This window comes from Periophthalmus magnuspinnatus, chromosome 24, assembly GCF_009829125.3.
Source record: "Periophthalmus magnuspinnatus isolate fPerMag1 chromosome 24, fPerMag1.2.pri, whole genome shotgun sequence".
NCBI classification, from domain to species: domain Eukaryota; kingdom Metazoa; phylum Chordata; class Actinopteri; order Gobiiformes; family Gobiidae; genus Periophthalmus; species Periophthalmus magnuspinnatus.
This window is the reverse complement of record NC_047149.1, coordinates 18,450,354-18,469,584: the sequence shown is the minus strand read 5'-3', so window position 1 is coordinate 18,469,584 and position 19,231 is coordinate 18,450,354. Positions and strand designations below refer to the sequence as shown.

Here is a 19,231-nt window from a genome sequence, read left to right as displayed (position 1 = left end):
CTTTATTTTTCATGGGTGCCCTGTTTAACTACAATACAAGCAGAAAAAACAAACGGAACAAGCAAGTATACAAGTCCATATAAGACATTAACAAAGGTGCAGGTGTGTGTATAAAAGTTTCAGTAAATTGTGACTGTGTCACAATTTATAATTATAACTTTTGCACCATTAGTTATGTGCATAAATTAATAATGTGTTTAGCCTATTGGGATTGTTCAAACCATCACCAGCTTGGTAGACTTGGGAAACAGGCATTTATCAAAAGTTTTATCAAACCAATGAGCTTCTTTGAATCTTCTATAACACAGCTATAGACCACTATAGACAGTGGTTAGTCAGCAGCAGAGCAGGAGCAGCTTCTCTCCCATTGGCTGCTGGGGACACGTCAGCAGTCAATAAGTGAAACTCAGATATGTTACAGTCTTCCTCCTCTTCCGTGTGCGTGCGATTTGACACTTTACACCTACTTTGGTAAGTCAGAAAAAGCAAAGACTTGATACTTCAGCTTTATAACTTTACTATAAAACCCAAACTAGGTCAGACGCGTTTTGATGTCGTCTATTTGTCCTGTTAACTTCACAGGTGGCCAAGGGAAACAGCTGGAGTGATTTTGGGCCACTTTTCGGGACGGTACTCGGCGCTGCCCGTGGAGGCAGCCTTCGCCAAAGCGCCCTGACACTTGGGTCACGCGCAGTTGTATTGTTCAGTAGTTTTACGCACGAGCGGCGATGTTGGGGACAAGCCACGAGCGAGGGCTGGAGCGTTAGAGGGGACCAGAGACTGGACCGTCGTGTGAAGGTTGCTTTACCCGGAGAAGATGAGGTTCCGATTGCTCAAGAAGAACCTCCTCGCGCTGCTGGGAGTTTCGTTTGTAATCGTCACACTCGTATTGATGGTTCCTGAAAATGACACTACGGAGCCCAACAGCGTGACACAGAGCCAGACCTTTGGATCTGGTGACCCGGTGAAGTTTAACTTTGACTCACTACCAGAGTTGAGCAACTCCGTTTATAACGCCAACTACAGGCAGTGCGTCCTGAACGCAGAGCTCTTCCCCGGAGAGCCGCACCTGGTTCTGGTGGTGCAGGTCCACAACAGACCCGAGTACCTCAAGCTACTCATAGAGTCACTGCAGAACGCTGCAGAGGTGCACAGCTTCCTTCTCGTCTTTAGTCATGACTATTTTTCAGAGGAAATAAACTCCATTGTGCAAAGCATTACTTTTTGCAGAGTACTGCAAATCTATTTCCCTTTTAGCACACAGCTCTATCCAAATGAGTTTCCTGGACAGGATCCTCATGACTGTCCCCGAGACATTTCCAAGGACAAAGCTGTGAAAACAGGATGTTTGAATGCGCAACACCCAGACTCCTATGGCCACTACAGAGAGGCCTTCATCACGCAGACCAAGCATCATTGGTGGTGGAAGCTGCACTTTGTGTGGGAGCGTGTGCATGTGATGCAAGGATACAGTGGCTTTGTTGTGTTTTTAGAGGAGGACAACTACCTCTTACCAGACTTTTATCATTTCTATGAATCAATGATTGATTACAGGCAGAAGAACTGCCCAGACTGTGACATGCTGGCCCTGGGCAATCACAATGGTTTTAATGAGTTCAGCCAACAGTCCAACAAGGTGATGACCACCGGCTGGATGTCCACCAAGCACAACATCGGCATGGGGATCTCGCGGGAGATGTACTACAAACTCATGAGCTGTAATGATGCATACTGCTCCTATGATGACTATAACTGGGACTGGACCCTGCAGCACCTGTCTGGGACCTGTGTGTCTAAAGCCATCAAAGTGCTGGTGGCCCAGGGCTCACGGGTCATGCACACAGGAGACTGTGGGCTGCACCAAAAAGACAACTGCAGACCAGAGTGGGCCATGCAGAAAGTGGAGGAGAGCCTGAGGATGGCCAAAGATGCACTGTTCCCTGCCTCTCTCACTCTTGCTGCTGCAGAAGTGCCAGAGCACAAAGCCCACATGAAGAACGGTGGGTGGGGAGATGTTCGGGACCACAGTCTGTGCAAAAACTACGCCAAACGCCTATAACTGATATGCTATCTGAAGTAGGCGTTTCAGGGAGTCTAAAAAGTACTTTAAATATCTTTTTTATAAACCAGTCTTCCTAAATGGGCCAAATGTACATTACATAAACAAAAACATGTTATCGCCAAAGCTGCACAGTTGCCAAAGACTCTCCTTTTCAAATTGTCCTTTAGTGCTGCTCACATCAGGATTATGGTGATTCTATGTGCCAAACAAATGCTTTTGCACATATATGAAACCAAATGCAATTACTGGTGCTTAGAGACGTTGGTGTGTTTTGGTATGTTCTAAAATCAGTTGCATTCATTGTGGGTTGTGAGCTAGCACCTCTATGTTTATGAACATTTTATTTATCATTGTTCATGGTACTAAGTATTGAAGTCAAATTTACAACATTTACCACATTGTAAATTTGACTGTGAAACATTGCCCATGCTAAACAAGCTTATGTTTAGCATGGGGGATGTTTCTAACCAACTTTCTACTCTGTTTTACTGACATCCTTATCATAACCACTGTTCAAATCAGGCTATTTTGTCCTGCCCCATGTAGCACCCACTTTAACATTGATTTTTTTTTTTTTTATATTGACTTTTGAGAAATAGTGACCCTTTGGATTCTGTTCAAAGTTCTTCTTCAAATCTACTGACTAACAAATAGTACATCATTTTGGTTTGTAGTAACATACAGCATATTTTATGAGTGAGTGGACTATCTTGACTTTAAGTGCCTTAGTAGATTTCCAGACTTTTAAAAATGGTTTATGTAGCCTAGAAGCACTGATATCACAGCCAGTAAGTCCATATGCAGTTTTTACAGCTTGCAATAGACAGAAGGAAAAACAATTCATATTTTGTAAATTATGTATAGTAAGAGCATGTAATATCTTCTGTTATCATTAATAAAAATGTTTAGTTAATGTGAATGAGATTTTCCCTGTTGAATTAATTTGGGACATACTGTACTCTGATGTACGGTAATGTAATATTGTTGATTATGTGTTGAAACCAGTGTCTTTTTTCAACCAGATGTCTTGAATCATCACTTGAAATGACCATTATGACTGTTGTTCACATATTATTGTCAAATGGGGAATAAAAGAGATTTTATTTTTATTGTGGTTGTATGTTTACATTTATTGTTCATATTCCTGGTTATAAATAGTCCTATGAGGGCCAATGTGTGACTTTTGGAGTGATGTCATGTCGTAGGGGTCGTAAAAATGGAACAAAAGGGAATCTAACCAAAGACCTGAGGTATTTAAATTATGTGTGTCACGTGATCAATATCCGCGCTGCTATTGGTCAGTTCCAGTCCAGTGTTTATTTCCGGAAGTAAGTTATTCTCAATAGTGTCACAATTTCCATCAGGTTTATCACACCTGTGTGAGTCTACGCTGTGATCAAAGGTAATGTCTGATTCCTAAAGATTTATGTGAACATTTACGGTTATTGAAATGAAGTTGTGGTGTATGTGTAGGTAGATACCTCGATGTGACCAGCGTTAGCTGTTAGCTCTCGCTTTTATAGCATACGTAAAAGCCTTTGATCTACGAATAGGATCTTCATTTTGGGATAAAAGTGCATTATGTTATGATTAACTAATAACACCACTGTTTGTGTGTTTCTCCAACAGTCCAAGCTCATAAATATGTTACTTCACTGTCCTAGGTTAACAATGATGCTAAGCATCTCTGTAGCCACAGTCGTAATGTAACGATGATAGCATTAGTTAATCAGATGTTACTGTTCATAATTTCACATAACCACAACGCGGGTATGTTATTCATGTTTTATAATCATATGGCACTGTATTGACAGCTTGTTACCGTCTTATAATCCCTTTAGGTGTGTCCGCATCTACAGAATGGCACATTGGTTTCATAGAAACCCATTGAAGGCGACTGCGCCCGTCTCCTTCAACTACTACGGAGTGGCAGGGAGTCCAGCTGCCAATAAAATATGCAAGTGAGTGTTATCTGTAGATAGCTCTACTATCTGAGTGGACTGTCTGTGGCCATGACCATTGGGGATAATACACCTGGCATAGGTCCAGAATATTGTTGGAGAATAAAGAGCTATTATTCACTTGTTCCATAGTGACCTGAGGACCACCAGGGCCAGGCTGCTGGACATGTTCACTGACATCACCTGCACCCCAGAGATCATGAAAAATGCAACCGATGCATACTTTTCACTCTTGCAGGGTGAGTGCCATCAGATTATTTATCATCACACGGTTTTCATCAAAACCTGTGAAGTGTCTGATCTCCATTTGCAGTGATGTGAAATGCACATGTAGTTACAAATGACATAGACTGTGGACAAGATATCTGTTGTTGAGTCACTCAAGCCATGACTATAATATAGACAATTTGAGCCTTAACAAATAGCTTCTACATATTTATTTGTTAATGCTATTTTAAACTTGTCACTAACTGGCTTTCTGTTTTTGAATGCTCACTTGTGATTCAACTTTAGCCTTTATCACATCTCTGGATGGAAGCTCGCAGGATAACAAGATGCGGTACATCCAGAACTTTAAATGGACTGACACCTTACAAGGAAACACACCAAGGCAAGGCACAACACGAATCTATGAAATAACTAATGACTGTTTGTATCATGCTAGTAAAGAGGTGACAGAGTACTGTGAAAAGATATTAGGATACTGTAAAAAGATATTAGGATATTACATAGTTATATTTTAATAATTATTTATGTATTCACTTTTTCCTAGTGTAAATCAGTTTTTAGTTATAATAATATCACTGTATTTAAAGCAAATTAAACTCTAACCTCCTTACAGTGCTCAGCAGGACATGGTGTTTGAGCTGGTCTCCATGGCATTCAACGTTGCTCTCTGGTACACCAAGTTTGCTTCCAGACTAGCGGGAAAGGAAAAGTATGTCTATTTATCTGTCTATCCCATTAGTATTTTAAGAACGCAGACGTGTGTAATAATCTGCAATATGTGTGTGTGTGGTAGCATAACAGAGCCGGAAGCCAAAGACGTGCACAGGAGCCTAAAGGTGGCAGCTGGAATTTTCATAAATCTCAAGGTGATTTACATGATCACTCATGACTCTCTCCCTTCACACCTCTTGTAGTTTTTGTCAATGCAAATATCTCACAGTGAAAGCCAACCCAGTTTCTATGCTGAAGGGTACACAGATGATGCTCTCAAAGTCTGTGTTCACATTTTTTTACAGTATTATATTTGAAATTAGCTTATTTTACTTACTAACTGCCACATTTAAAACAGCGTTAGCAGGGTTGGACCTGATTTGTACTATGGATGGGAGAATAACAATAATATCATTTACAGTGATAAAAAGATTGGATAGTCACCAACAAAGATAATCACCATTGTATCACCAGAATGTGCAGGAAAAAAAATCAACAACTTATCCCTTAATAGCTCTTCTAGATCATTGTTGTTTTCAAAGTACAATTCTGTAAAAGTTTAAATATGGAACCTATCCCTAGTATTAAAATTATAATTATTCATATCCATAATATTTTTAAACTGTCAGCAACTTTACTGATTATCGTGATATAATCGTTAATCAAAATTATTTTGACCGTGGTAATCATGACACCAAATTTCAGCATTGTCCCATGCCTAGTTTGTACTGGGATAGGAGACTATTGGACTACCGGTAGGGCAGTAGTTGCCTAAGGACACAACAGGAGTACTTCTAAAGCAAGACACTTCACCTATTTTGCCTAGTGTGATGGTCGTCAGAAGGGTCAATGGTGCAGATTGCAGCCTGTCTGTTTATCCCAGGACCACTGTGGCCACAACTATCTTACCAACACCGAGTGTGGGATGATTCAGCATTTGGAAAAAGAGCTATATAACTTTCCATTGCATATATGTTATGTAGTTTGGATATGATATCAGAGAGAAATCCTAGTTGATAAATGTTTTGGTCATTAGGTTTAGAATAATTACACATTAGAAGTTCCTTAACAAATGTTGGATGGATTCTTCTTCAGGAGGTGCGCATCCCTCGTCTCATCACTCCTGCAGAAAAGGGCAGAGACCTAGAGCCCAGAGTCATGGATGCCTATATCATCCAGTGCCAGGCAGAAGCACAGGAAGGTACTCATCAAACAATACTATACAGTACAATCGGCCAAATCACAATATTAATGTTTTCATGTGTGTTTTTGAACAGTAACAATTGCCAGAGCCATTGAGTTGAAACACAAGGCGACACTTATTGCAGCATTGGCTTATGAGACAGCCAACTTCTATCAAAAAGCTGGTGGGTGATATGTTTGTTATACAGTTATATGCAGAATTACACACAATACACAGTCTAATAAAGGTGAATGTGTCTGCAGATCACACACTGAACACTCTGGAGCCAGAATGTAGTAGCAAATGGAGGAAGTACCTGCAGCTCAAGCAGCATTTCTACATGGCCTATGTGAGTTCAGACACTAACATAAACATATTTACGATACGTTTATGTTAGTGTCATAAATACGTAGTGTTTACATTTAGTCTCTGTCAGGGAGTTTGACTGATATATAATTTCAACATAGTACAAAATCACACAACAAAATCATGAGGTAGTAGAGGCCCAGTATGTGAGTCTGGTTTGTTTGGTTGATGTGTCGTAATTGGGACGTTCATTTTGTTATTCACTTTCTGAGTACCAGAAACAGTAACAGTTATAGTGACAAAATGTAAAATGTCTTGCTCAAGGATGCAATGAGTGGAATTCAAACCTCTAACCTTCAGTTTAAATAGTAGACAATTCCAAAAGACTTGTGTGACTATAATATCAAATTCAAATTAGTTTTAAAGGTTGAACATGAGATTACAAATTGTTTAATACACTGCATATTGCTGCACCTCCAGGCTTACTGCTATCATGGACAGACACTCTTGGCTGATGACAAATGTGGTGAGGCCATTCGATCCCTTCAGGAAGCAGAGAAATGTATGTATATCTCTAATGTGTAGTGTGTACATATTACAGTGGTATCCTAATTTGACTGGTGGAGGGTCCGGCACCAGCTCGTCTCCACGGAGGTTATATTACTATTCTTGGAATGGAACACAGTTTATCTGTCTTTTATATAATTACAAGTGTTTTTATTCTTCAAAACTACCTTGAAAAATATACATACAGCGGTATTGCCTTTCCACAATTCTGACCTTTCACATTGTCTGAGGGCGTCACCTGCTCTTGGAGATAGACATGATCAGTGCCATACTATTTTGGCAAAGCAATAAACTCTCTATGAGAACAAGCTTGTAGTAAACCCTCAGAGGATACCTTTAAATAGGCTATTCTTTTTGTATATAGCCATCAAATTTCATCCTAGCTTTTGAAACTAGCTCCATTTCCTGTGTGTGCTTGGCTGATCTCTCTCTTTCTCTTTCTGTCTCTCTCTGTCTCTTTTCTCTCTCTTTTTTCTCTGTCTCTTTCCTCTCTGTCCCTCCCTCTGTGCATTTTCTCTCTGTCTTCTCTCTCTGTCTTCTCTCTCTCTCTCTCTCTCTCTCTCTCTCATTTAAGACCTCTATGTAAGTGATAGCTCTTAAAGAGAAAATGGGACTTTTGTCTGTTTGAGGTTCAAATTCAAAGTAATCAAGATAAGAAGGATAATTATTAGTATCCAAAATGCCTATTGAAAGCATCACATATTTCCGCTTTAGAATTTACAATATCTGAATCTAATAATATATTGGTTGGTAATGTATGAATATTTGGTTCTGAGAGGTCCAGAACTTTACCGGATTTCTGTCACTTTCAGCATAGACATGAATTGTTTATTAATACACTTCATTTCATTAAGTGTATTAAAAAAAGTTGAAGGCCATATCAAGGTCAGGGAATGCTGATGTTGGCCCAATATCACTGTAACACAGGCCAGAGATGAAGGCTTGCTCATTAAAATGTTTATATGATCTTCTCACATTTACATACTGATGTGTCTTTTTAACTTTTGTACTTCCTCCTGGCTTGTTAACATGATTGTGTACATGTGTTTAGGTTACGCCCGGGCTGAGTCTCTGTGTAAAGAGTACCGTCAGACCAAAGGCCCTGGGACCACGGCTAAACCCTCCGAGCAGCTGTTCTTCATCAAACTGGGAGGACTCATTAAGAACACTTTGGAGAAGTGTCAGAGAGAGAACGGATTCATGTAAGTCAGTCTTAATATATATACACCACTCATGTAAAACTGAAAGGAGCACGGTGTTACTTTTCTGGTACAAGGTTATCTCCAAGAAAATGTTATTGCTTTGCTGGCAATGTTTCACAGTGTATGGTATTACACTTCTATCATGCACTTACTCAATTATAGTATAGATGTTATTATTGCTGAAAAATACATTAATTTGTCACCTCTCCACAGATTTGAACTGTAACTTTACCTAGATGCCATAGCCTACTTGTCTCCTGAGATATTGATAAGTTTAATGCCATACTATGGAACATACTAGGCAAAGCAGTAACATCTCGCTGAAGACAAGCATTGGAAAATATTACTTTAAACCCTAAATATAATGATGGTATATGTTTTCTGGTATTTTGCTTTATTGACCTTTAGTTAATCCACTACAGCCTATTGAGTCCATCTGTGTGCACCTTTGTCAAATGTAGTAAACAAATAAAGTCATACTTTTATTTAGTAGGGTGGAAAATAATAGTTTATGTTGTTTGATGTAGCAGAGGCACAGGGTTAGATGTTTTTGGTGTGTATTTCATGACAGAATCAGGGGGCTGTTGAAAAAAGGTCAATATGTGGACCACTTATAGATAAAAAGACCTATTGTGCTTCTGTCTGCTATGTAGCTATAATCTATGACACCCTCATTGTGTTATAATTTGCACATTTTAAATTGCAATATTCATCTAAAACAACTTAATAAAAGCAACAAGTCCGCTGACTTCCGCGTTAGAATCAGCACCTCCAATGGATAGCTGCAGATCAGTTTTTTTTTACATTTGTATTCAGATGACCACGCAACACTGCCGAATTGTACATGTATTATTGTTTAAGAGAATTAAATTGGAGAACGAAGTAAGTACAGAGCAGCAGTGGTAAAAACAGGGATTGAAAATAAGAGATTAAAGATTGCTCAAACATGCACGAATCACTCCAAATACAACATTGGTGAAACGTCCCATCCCTAGTGTTAATGTTTAAATGTTTTATTTGTTTGTCAGATACTTCCATAAGGTGCCAGCAGAGCCCCCCACGCTGGAGCTAAAGGCCAGTTATGGTTTGGCTGAGCCGGTTCCCTTCGAGCTGCCCCCTCTGAGTGAGCAGTGTACTCCGGAGGTCTACGCCACATTTGACCTTACGAGAGGTGCCAAGAACGATAAGGTAAGCAACTACTAAGAACTGTGCTTTGGATTAAGGGGGATGTACAGTAGTGTTATCACAATACTAAAATTTCAATTTCGATACTGAGAAATACACTCGATACTCAGTACTGATTCTGAAACCACGATGATAATAAAAAACTGTCTTTATTCAGTCACTAGTAAATCTTAATACTGTCTTTTATATTACTGTGTAGCGTTATACCTGTGTAATCCCCCAGTCGTTCAGGTAGGTAATGTGGCTTTTTAGTATCAAAAAACAAATGAGTTTTGCCACTAGTTTTAGTATCAATTAGGATCTAATTTTTGATACTTTTGACAATCCTAATGTATAGTGTGCATATTAGAGTGAATTCTTGTTTTTAATATGTTTTTTTTTTCTTACAATTTGCATTTTGTAATAGGAAGGTTACGTTAGGTTAGTTGTAGTTTAATTTAGGTGATATTAAAGGCCATACGTGATGAATTCTTTGTGTTTTTTACTTGAGATGCAAAGTATAGTCATGCTTTTTTAGATAGGATATATACCTTTTGTCTTGTACAAGGGAAATGCGTCATTCAGAAGAACAAATGAATGTAAGAACAGCTCCCATTTGAAGTACACTGCAATAGAGAATTATCATCCACACCTTTACCACTACATGACAATAGTGACATCTGGTGGTGAAATTATGTTATTGATGCATGAGAGGTTTGTATTGGAGACAATGGTGGAATAAGTGTATACCCTTGTAAAACTTGTGTCTTCAAGTTGTAATTTTGAACATTACAAGTATATACATTTACTTATTTAAAACATGTTTATGGTTTTATTTTCCCCAGGGCAAACCTAAAGACGAGGAGGTGAAGCCTGTGAAGGAACCCGACCTGAAGCCTCAGAAGGACACAGGCTGCTCCATCTCCTAAACAACCTCCCCCCTCCTCCACAACCCCTCACCTCCAACTTGTGTGTCCCACTATTGTCACGCCAGCCATCTTCCTTCATATAAACCATAGGAACGTGAGCTTTGGCCACATATTCTGTTCTTACTCATGTATTTGATCAGAATTAGTCTATTACACTCAATTCAAATTATGTGACCACAAAATAAGGATGTAACAAAGCTTTGTTGAATTAATATAACATAATAAATTAAATCAGTTTGATATGGTTAAGCCTTAAGCATTCAAATAACAGTGCCTTGGTCTTTCTGGCCTTTCATTTGGCACTGGCACACATTTTAAAAGTAAAGTCTATTGTCAGTTGAAAAAAATGACACCATGACCATATTTTCCTTTAGTATTTTAGATATTAAAACACTATATAAAGTATCTACATAGGAGTAAGATTAGTCTAAACCAGTGTATTTTTGGTGATGAAACTGAAAGTTTACTATTGTCAACTGAATCTTAATGATGTAATGCAGCAGTGACATTTCTAGCTGTAGCATTTCACAATTATTGCAATTATTCCACTCCACATGTATGTAGTTATGCCCTGTTTCAACAACAAGGACCAAAAACTCAAAAAGTATTGCAAACTTGGCCTATTTGAACTTTTTTTTTGTGATCAATTTTTTATTTGTACTAAAATTGAACTCACATTTATTTTCTAGTTTAACACATTGTAAGCAAAGACCAATGATCTAATGAGTGAATAACAGGAATATTATTAAACTAAATGAGCTGAAATTAAAATTCTGAGTTTGTTGAACCCACTTGGTAAAACAGGGCATATGTGTAGTTTTGTATATAATATAATGTTACTGGTTTCACTTATATTCATTTAAAACAAAACTATGTAGTAATTTTTAGCTTTTTTTTTTATTTATTTCGTAATTCATTGTTTTACCTATCCTTACATATACTTATAATTACATTTCTTAATCATGATTTTTACATGGCCTATTTTACTCTTTTACAAAACTACATGCAAAACCTCCTGCAGCACTCTTACCATGAGTATGTACTGTATATAAAAGCAATTGGAGCATAAACATTCAAAGGGAGGACTTAAAAATATCCACGCTGCATGTCTCCAGATTATAAAACTAATTGCTGGAAGCTTGTATAAACTGTATCATATTGCATTCATTGTTGTTTGTTAATCTAAAAACCCACTGTAACGCCTTTGCACTTTAAACTGGTCTACATTATAGAGACTGTAGTGAGGATCTGCTAAATATTTGCTCAGATATCATTTATCTCATTATAACATTTCAAGGTTCTCATAATTGCCGTTTTCCAGACATGGAAAATGAGAAAAAAGGCCAAATGTCCTGAAAAATATATATTTTGTCCTTGACAGTTTCTCCACACTTTGCTGTATTATTGGATATCAAAATAATAGAATTTTTACTACCACCTATAAGAGCAGTTTGCTTTTTAAAGAAAAAACAAAACTCTAAAATTCAAAAATGTGGAAACCCTGAAAATGTGGCAATCAACAGTTTCCTTTTAATGCTTCTCCCCATGTTTTTTTGAATTATCTGTGTACATCGTCTTATTCATCTATTAGCGTCCTTCTTGTAAGATTGATTTTTGAAGGTATTAAATCCAGTGTAAAACTAAAATCTTGTCATGTGTATGAATAAATTAGACCTAAAGATCCACAAGGAAAAGAACAGTAAAAAAGTCTGATGTATAATAATAGAAAATATATATGTAAACAAACATGTAAAAGTTTAGTACGGCACCAATTACCTAATTAATTAAGATACGTTATTAGTTATTAATAATTTGTTTTTGAACTACAGTATAACAATGTTATGTACCTACCTGTGCGTTCATGATAATTTATATGCAACTACTCCTTATTATATTTACTACCTGTTATGTTCATTTTATCTATTTTACAGGAAATATATTTGACTTTGACTGTTGGCCACTGTTTAGAATCAAAGAAATGTTCAGTTGTGAACAATTGACAGTGGTAGAATACTGAAAATGTGTACTCACGTAAAAGTTACATGGCTTAAAATATACATAGTTAAAAATACTGTCAAATTTGTACTTGAGTAAAAGTATTAAGTACTTTTTAAGCACAATTTTAGTTGCATTTTAGACCAATCTTTTATACAAAACCTGATCAATTTAACTATTTAAAAATGGCAGTTAATTGTTTTATATAGATATAGATCCTATATTATGAAAAATTGACTCAAAAACATTCCTGGATTTGTGTTTTGTCTGATTGACACATTTTTGAGTAAACCTTTATTATTTGTTTGCATCTCCAAAGCTCAAAATGCTCTGTTCCAACTTGTGATGTCACAAAACTGTAGTTTTTAACAACTATCTTTTACATTTTGTTCAGTAGAGATTGACAATCCCAGGGCTGAAATTATCCAAATGATTCTAGTGAAGATGTAAGGAGTTTAAAAATACAGTAGAGCATGCCCTGTATTACCACATGACATCACAAGGTGGAGGGTTTTCAGTTTGAGAGAAGAACCTGCCTTTGTTTGCCTGTGAATGAAAACAAAACACACTTTGGGGGGATGTTTTTGATGAGAAAACATAACATAGATCAGAAAATAAAGTAATATGGGTCCAAAAATTACAAGTGCTGTAACTGTAACGTGAGTATTTGAAGTTAGGTACTTTCTAACCCTGGCAATGAGAAACAGAAACATGTACTTTGTCCTGTCCTATGTCACCACCTCAAGAGGAAGAAGTCATTACATTCTCCACATTGCAACAAGACCAACCCTTTGCCTCTGATACACCAGCTGATTAGTTCCCTGTGAGGAGAACTTAACAGGAGCGTAGTTAGTTTACATTGCTGTGTTTGACTTCTCCAGTTTCCGCTCAACCCTCTGCATCCTGCTGAGATCCACACGGTCCAGTTAACCAACATGGGGGCCTATCTGTACTTGTGAGTCTATAAAAAAGTGAAAAGCAATCCGACAAGGAACCACCAAGAAGTAAGTGTTGCCGCAATCCTTTCACAATTATTTAGTGAGCACAAGAGTACTTCATGTTAATCAGGCTGCAAAACATGCAATGAACAAGTAGTTTATTACACAAAGTTGACTCTTATGAGCTTTTAGTCATGCTACAATGTTGTTAGCTCCTCAAAAACATACCTGCAGTTGTGTTTTGTTTCATTCACACATATTTGAGTAACCCTTTTGAGTTTGTCTGTATCTCCAAAGCTCAAAATGCTCCGTTCCACCTTATGATGTCATGAAGTGGAAGTTTTCAAGTTGACGGCTGCAATATACATTTAGTTCAGTAGAGATTGGCAATTCCAGGACTGAAATTGTTCAAATGATTCTAGTGAAGGTGTATGGAGTTTAGAAACACAGTGGAGCACATCCCGTATTACACAATGACATCACAAGGTGGAACAAAGCCTACGTATGCAGAATTTGTGTGTTAAACATATGTGAATGAAAGAAAACAAACCTCCAGGTATGTTTGTCACGAGGAAACAATATTATAACATCGGTCAAAATATCGTGAAATGGAAGAACGATTCAGAAAGGATTCTCCTCAGGTGCAGCTGATTGCAGATTAGCTCCAGGTGTGCACAGGAGGAGCCCAAATTTCCGTCCAGCTCCAGGCTCAGACACAGAAGGGAGGGGAGAAAGCGCAAAAAAGGGCAAGACTGACAGGGATCATGACACTTCCCCAGCTGTTTTTACAATGAATTCAGCCACAATATGGTTCTTTGCCATTATCATGTTCTTATTCTTATTCATTGCCATGTCTAACTTGATGTAACAGCCAAGAATCATGCAAGAAACTCAGTTCGGATGTGTAGAGGTGTCCCAGGAAAGGAGGGTCATTCATTTCACTAGTGGAGAGATCCTGGATTTAGACAGCGAGGAAGAGGAGGAAGAGGAGAGACCAGTATTTAGAGACAGTGAACGCAAGGTATGCCTCAAAATCACAAAGCAGACTGTGCATAAAATAACGCATAAGTCACATGTTTGTTTCTTTTATTTCGTCAGGGGAGGTTTTCGTTCAAGAATCTGGTCATACGAGTCGGACGGCTGTCACTGCTCAGTAAGTCAAAAGTTTCTATACAGTTTATATCAACACATTTAACAACCAGGGCCAACCGAGGAGTAGTATGGAACCTTTCTGGTGGAGGGTATGTCACCTGCTTGTCTTCATTGACCTGTTATTATTTTGGCTGGAATATTCTGTGGTATGGCATTGTCTTTCTTAGCCATCACCATGGAGACAAGCAGGCAGTCTGTGGAGAGGCGAGCCCAATCACAGTAAAAATTCATGTTTTTCAATGGATTTTTGACTACGGTAATAAAAGTAACACCCATAAAGCAGAGTTAAACTGTCAGCGGCGATTAAACCCAGACTAATTTACGACTACTATATCCAAACACGAGGAAAGAATGAGAAAGTATCACTTAAGGCCTGAGCCATATTTAGCAGACTATTAAAGGTCATATATTATGCAAAATGGGTTCTTGTGAGCTTTAAGTGATGTTAGAATATTGTTACCTCCTCCAAAATATACCTGGAGTTATGTTTGAGGAACTTTATTATTAGTCTACATCTCCAAAGCTCAAAATCCTGTGTTGCACCTTGTGATGTCATGAAGCTGTAGTTTTCAAGTTAACAGCTGCCTTTTTGTATGGAGTTTAAAAACACAGTGGAGCACTTCCTGTATTACCACATGACATCACAAGGTGGAACAAGGTGGAGTGTTTTCATTTCGAGAGAAGAACTATGCAGGGTTTGTGCGTTAGACATTTGAATGAAACAAACCACAACTCCAGGTTTGTTCGTGATGCGGAAACAACATCATGACATGGATCAGATAATAGAGTAACATGGGCCGTTTAGCATAAAATTGTAAAAATAATGTAGTTTATTGCTAATGTATGTGTATGTATCTTTATTAAATGTAGCTTGTGACTTCCTGGGTGACAGACTGGCCGGACTGCTCGGGCTGAAAGATGCCAAATACCAGTACGCCATAGACCAGCACCAACGTCAAAAGAAGGTAATATCACATATGTTTACTATACATTTTGATTTAAAGCTGCACTATGTAACATTTCTGGTGTAAGGTCCACCACCTGCATCCAATATAGACATTTCAGGCTGTGTAATAACATCTTCATGGAGACAAGCAGGTGCTGGAGCCTCCCTCAGAAAGGTTACATTGTGCATCTTTGACTAAAATGTATTTCATTGCCAAAGCTCAAGCAGCACTAAATTCATGTTCACCCTTTTTACTTTACTTTGCTCTACCTGTAATATTTTGTATGTTAAAATGTGCTATAGATTTGTAGCCAATGTAATGATCTCTTATTTAAAATAGTTGCCGGTAGAAGAACAAACTTTGGTGATGAGCCAGTTGAATCTGTTATGGCAAAGCACTGTTGTTGCTCTTAAACTAACAAAATTAATAAATAAATGCCTTCTTTCCATCATATATGATCCTGTTGTAGATGCTTGGCAGTGAACGCACAGACCAAGGGACCACACCTCTGTCTCCTGAACTCAATACAAGTCGTTATGGAGCGACTGAGGACAATACACAAATGTACAGAGAAGCTCCTCACCTGGATAAAGGACGCCTCAACAAGGGATACCAGGCAGACGAGGCTCACCAGGGATAGCACTGGATTACTCACTCTTACACTCACTTACGGACTTACTTATGGACGTTGAATACACATAGACTGTAGATGTTGTTTTCTATGTCCACAAGGGGGGTATTAATCACAACACATTCATTTCCTTTGAAAATTAACCCAATGTAGTGGAGAGGAGGACGATATGCAGACTTCACTCTTATTATATATTTAAGACTACAAAAGACATGGTTGAAGATTACAGCAGCTTGTATAACTGAAACAAGTGCTTTGTTGCTGTTTTATTTCTCAGAAAATGTTCTGCTTTTGCCTTAAACATTTGCAGGGTATTGAAAGTAGACAATTGAATGCTAAATCCTGAGGTATTGGTTAATGTTTTATTTGAATAAAATTGTCACAGTTCTGCCTGTTTTCATGTCTTTTCAGATATGCCAAGTTTGTAAAAAAAATAAAAATACCACTCAAATATGTGATGGAAGTTAAAGCAAAATATGATCTCACAGCACGACAATTTAAAAAAAAACCTTTTTGGTAACGACCATAATGGTAAAATTAAATGAGGCAGAAGAGGAGAAGACTGACAGTCAAACAGCCAATCAGGACATCAGCCAATCAGGAGATCAGCCAATCAGAACAAAAGCCATTTATGAGATCCGCCAATTTATTTTATTTTATTTTATTTTATTTTATTTTATTTTATTTTTTTATTACATTTTTTTGCAATACAATAATATTATTAGGTGATCAGCCAATGAGATTTTTTTTTTTTTTTTTTTTTTTTTTTTTATGCAAAGGTTGGAGGTTTGAATCCCGCTCTCAACATAAACATCTTTGGTAGAGCAGTCAAATCCACTGAGCACAGGTTCGCAAGGCGATTCCAGCTCCCACAAATGAATACTGTTGTTGTGTCCTTGGGCAAGACATGCCAATTTTGATCTAAAGACATCACATCAGCTAATGTTTTGTTTGTTTTTTCCAATAATGAGCCAGGTGACTGGCCACTCCACCAGTCCACGAGGGGGTCTAGTTTCTACTGAAAAAAACCCAAAAAAACAAACCATATAACTTAAATATGCAACACTTTGTATATACCAGTGCAGACTCTATGTCCTGAAGAATATGTCCTGAGATTATCGAGATTTCTGTATAGTAAATGTAAATCTAAATTTCAAACATACCCCCATAAAGTTATGTAGTACAAGTGAGTAAAAAGATCTTACCTGTGGGATTTGGTGGCCTTCTTAATAATCCTGGGTTTAGATGTGACTGGAATGGCTTCTCCAACTGGAGATAAAATCTGCAAACAAAATATGTTGTTTTTAATTTTGATCACATTTACTGTATTCAGCACTCAGATTGAGGCCATATATATATATGTGTGTGTGTATATATGGCTTCAATCTATGTATGTATATTTGTAATCCAAATCCAATCTTGTTTTTGTGCAAAAACAAGTCCTTTACCTCTCCCTGTTTGATTTCTAGGAACCTAATCCTGAGTAGTCTGGCCCATCGTCATGGTGATTCATAATTTAATTGTATTGTAAACCAATATTGTTGTTTTGTTTTTTTTATTTAGCTTTTTTGTTCTTAGATTGCAGTAAGACTACAAAACTGTGACTGAGATAGCTTTGATGGCTTTTTGCCAATGTATAATTTTACATTCATTGTAAATATTATTATTTTTAATTCATAAGTCATATGTTTCACTATAATCGTAGGTCACTGAGCTAAAAAAGAAAATACACTCAAAACTCAAAAGTCTCGACGAGGATGGGATTCGAACCCACGCGTGCAGAGCACAATGGATTAGCAGTCCATCGCCTTAACCACTCGGCCACCTCGTCGCGTAGTGATACACGAAAGTGCTTTGGCTTTTTGTATACAAAGAACACACATTTCAAACGCAACACCGCGATACAATAAAATAACCACTCTTTTGATGGTCAAAATAACAAAATGTCTAATAATGTCTAACTAAAAAATGGCTATGTTTTCGTGTACGCGCGGGAACTAGTTCCGTCAACAACAGCCTTTAAAAAGTCACTGCGCGAGCGTCGGTTTTGCTGGAGACTAAAAACTCACCACGTGCACGTGAAAATATCATCGCTGTCTTAAATAAATAAAAGTAAAGGTTCTGAAAATGTTTGTCTTAGTTTACCTTTATTCGCGAATAACGAGCACACGAATAATATATTACTATCCACGCGCTATTCACAACTTATTAACAACAAGTTTATATATATATATATATATATATATATATATATATATATATATATATATATATATATATATATATATATATATATATATATATATATATATATATATATATATATATATATATATCCCAGATCCTGCTTTTTTATCATTGATTAGATTGGCTGTTTCTTTTCTTTTTTCATAGTTATATAGAATCCACACAGCACATATCTACCACACACACATTGCTGTTGAAAGTCTGGAACAACCAGATCTGGTTTGAAAAGCGATTTGCATTAATTACAAAAACAACAAAACCTCAGTGGCTACACCTCAGCTCAGCTGCTTTCAACTTTTGCTACAAATCACCAACCACTTTGTCTCCAGGATTGCATTGGTAGTTTGTGGTCAAACTGTAATATCGTTAAAACCACTTGGAGGCCCTTTTAGACCACAACAGCAAAACTCCTGTTCTTCTTGAGTAGGGGGAAGAACATATGAATAACTGTTTAAATAATATAATTAGAGGGACTACTATTTAGTTTGGTGCAAACAGAAACAATAAAAACATAAGTTTTTGGTATAGGTTTGCAGTCTAATGTCTAATTTGTTGTTGTTTTTAAGGTGCACTAAATGAGCTAGTATAACTTTTCAGGTGTAGGACTCACCATCGTGCAGATGTTTTGACTTGGATTTTCCAAAGGCATAAACATATCTATATCGCAATCATTTAACGGGCATTTCTATTACTCTAAAAACATGCATTCTTATAGTGAGCAGTGACTTGTCTCTCCACAGACTTGACATTGCCTGTCTCCAGGAAGATAGATACATTTAATACTATACTGTGGAACATTAGAGACAAAGACATCTTATTGGAGACATGCAGGTCGCAGACCCTCCATAATATAAAATGTTTTTTTTTTGTTTAAAAAAAAAAATAGAATTCCAGTAACCCAACACAGATGTTACCATAACTGCACCGTCCCTTTAAGACCTTTCTTGAATATAGTTATACTTTTACTGTCCCAGTAAGCAGAGTCAAAGTCCTGGCTTTGTCTTTCAG

The 19,231-nt window shown here is 37.4% G+C and overlaps 3 protein-coding genes and 1 non-coding gene across 4 annotated transcripts; 3 read left to right on the top strand and 1 right to left on the bottom strand.

The window, feature by feature from the left end:
• The first annotated feature begins 343 nt into the window (after window positions 1-343).
• Window positions 344-3,171, top strand: LOC117392434 (alpha-1,6-mannosyl-glycoprotein 2-beta-N-acetylglucosaminyltransferase). The gene is made up of 2 exons (XM_033990509.2): window positions 344-471; window positions 583-3,171. The coding sequence occupies exon 2, from the start codon at window positions 818-820 to the stop codon at window positions 2,057-2,059; it is 1,242 nt and encodes a 413-aa protein (XP_033846400.1). The 5' UTR covers window positions 344-471; window positions 583-817; the 3' UTR covers window positions 2,060-3,171.
• Window positions 3,172-3,338: 167 nt separating this feature from the next.
• brox (BRO1 domain and CAAX motif containing) lies at window positions 3,339-11,959 on the top strand. The gene is made up of 13 exons (XM_033990510.2): window positions 3,339-3,464; window positions 3,904-4,023; window positions 4,156-4,262; window positions 4,537-4,633; window positions 4,865-4,960; window positions 5,045-5,117; window positions 6,058-6,163; window positions 6,240-6,329; window positions 6,409-6,494; window positions 6,932-7,013; window positions 8,070-8,220; window positions 9,249-9,408; window positions 10,230-11,959. Exons 2-13 carry the CDS (start codon window positions 3,923-3,925, stop codon window positions 10,311-10,313), a joined length of 1,233 nt encoding a protein of 410 aa, XP_033846401.1. The 5' UTR covers window positions 3,339-3,464; window positions 3,904-3,922; the 3' UTR covers window positions 10,314-11,959.
• A 1,070-nt stretch (window positions 11,960-13,029) lies between these two features.
• LOC117392436 (protein FAM177A1) lies at window positions 13,030-16,416 on the top strand. Its single transcript, XM_033990511.2, has 5 exons — window positions 13,030-13,312; window positions 14,118-14,267; window positions 14,345-14,399; window positions 15,269-15,363; window positions 15,815-16,416. Exons 2-5 carry the CDS (start codon window positions 14,127-14,129, stop codon window positions 15,983-15,985), a joined length of 462 nt encoding a protein of 153 aa, XP_033846402.1. The 5' UTR covers window positions 13,030-13,312; window positions 14,118-14,126; the 3' UTR covers window positions 15,986-16,416.
• Window positions 16,417-17,725: 1,309 nt separating this feature from the next.
• On the bottom strand, window positions 17,726-17,807 carry trnas-gcu (transfer RNA serine (anticodon GCU)). Its single transcript has one exon. It is a non-coding gene; the product is annotated as a tRNA-Ser (tRNA).
• Window positions 17,808-19,231: the final 1,424 nt, after the last annotated feature.

What these genes read in the sequence shown, in the direction of transcription:
- LOC117392434 (XM_033990509.2), top strand. Translation starts at nt 818, where the DNA reads ATGAGGTTCCGATTGCTCAAGAAGAACCTCCTCGCGCTGCTGGGAGTT.
- brox (XM_033990510.2), top strand. Translation starts at nt 3,923, where the DNA reads ATGGCACATTGGTTTCATAGAAACCCATTGAAGGCGACTGCGCCCGTC. An exon ending in TTACAAGGAAACACACCAAG is followed by an intron (nt 4,634 to 4,864) that starts GCAAGGCACAAC and finishes ACCTCCTTACAG; the next exon opens with TGCTCAGCAGGACATGGTGT. An exon ending in CAACTTCTATCAAAAAGCTG is followed by an intron (nt 6,330 to 6,408) that starts GTGGGTGATATG and finishes ATGTGTCTGCAG; the next exon opens with ATCACACACTGAACACTCTG.
- LOC117392436 (XM_033990511.2), top strand. Translation starts at nt 14,127, where the DNA reads ATGCAAGAAACTCAGTTCGGATGTGTAGAGGTGTCCCAGGAAAGGAGG. An exon ending in CGGACGGCTGTCACTGCTCA is followed by an intron (nt 14,400 to 15,268) that starts GTAAGTCAAAAG and finishes TATTAAATGTAG; the next exon opens with CTTGTGACTTCCTGGGTGAC. An exon ending in AGCACCAACGTCAAAAGAAG is followed by an intron (nt 15,364 to 15,814) that starts GTAATATCACAT and finishes ATCCTGTTGTAG; the next exon opens with ATGCTTGGCAGTGAACGCAC.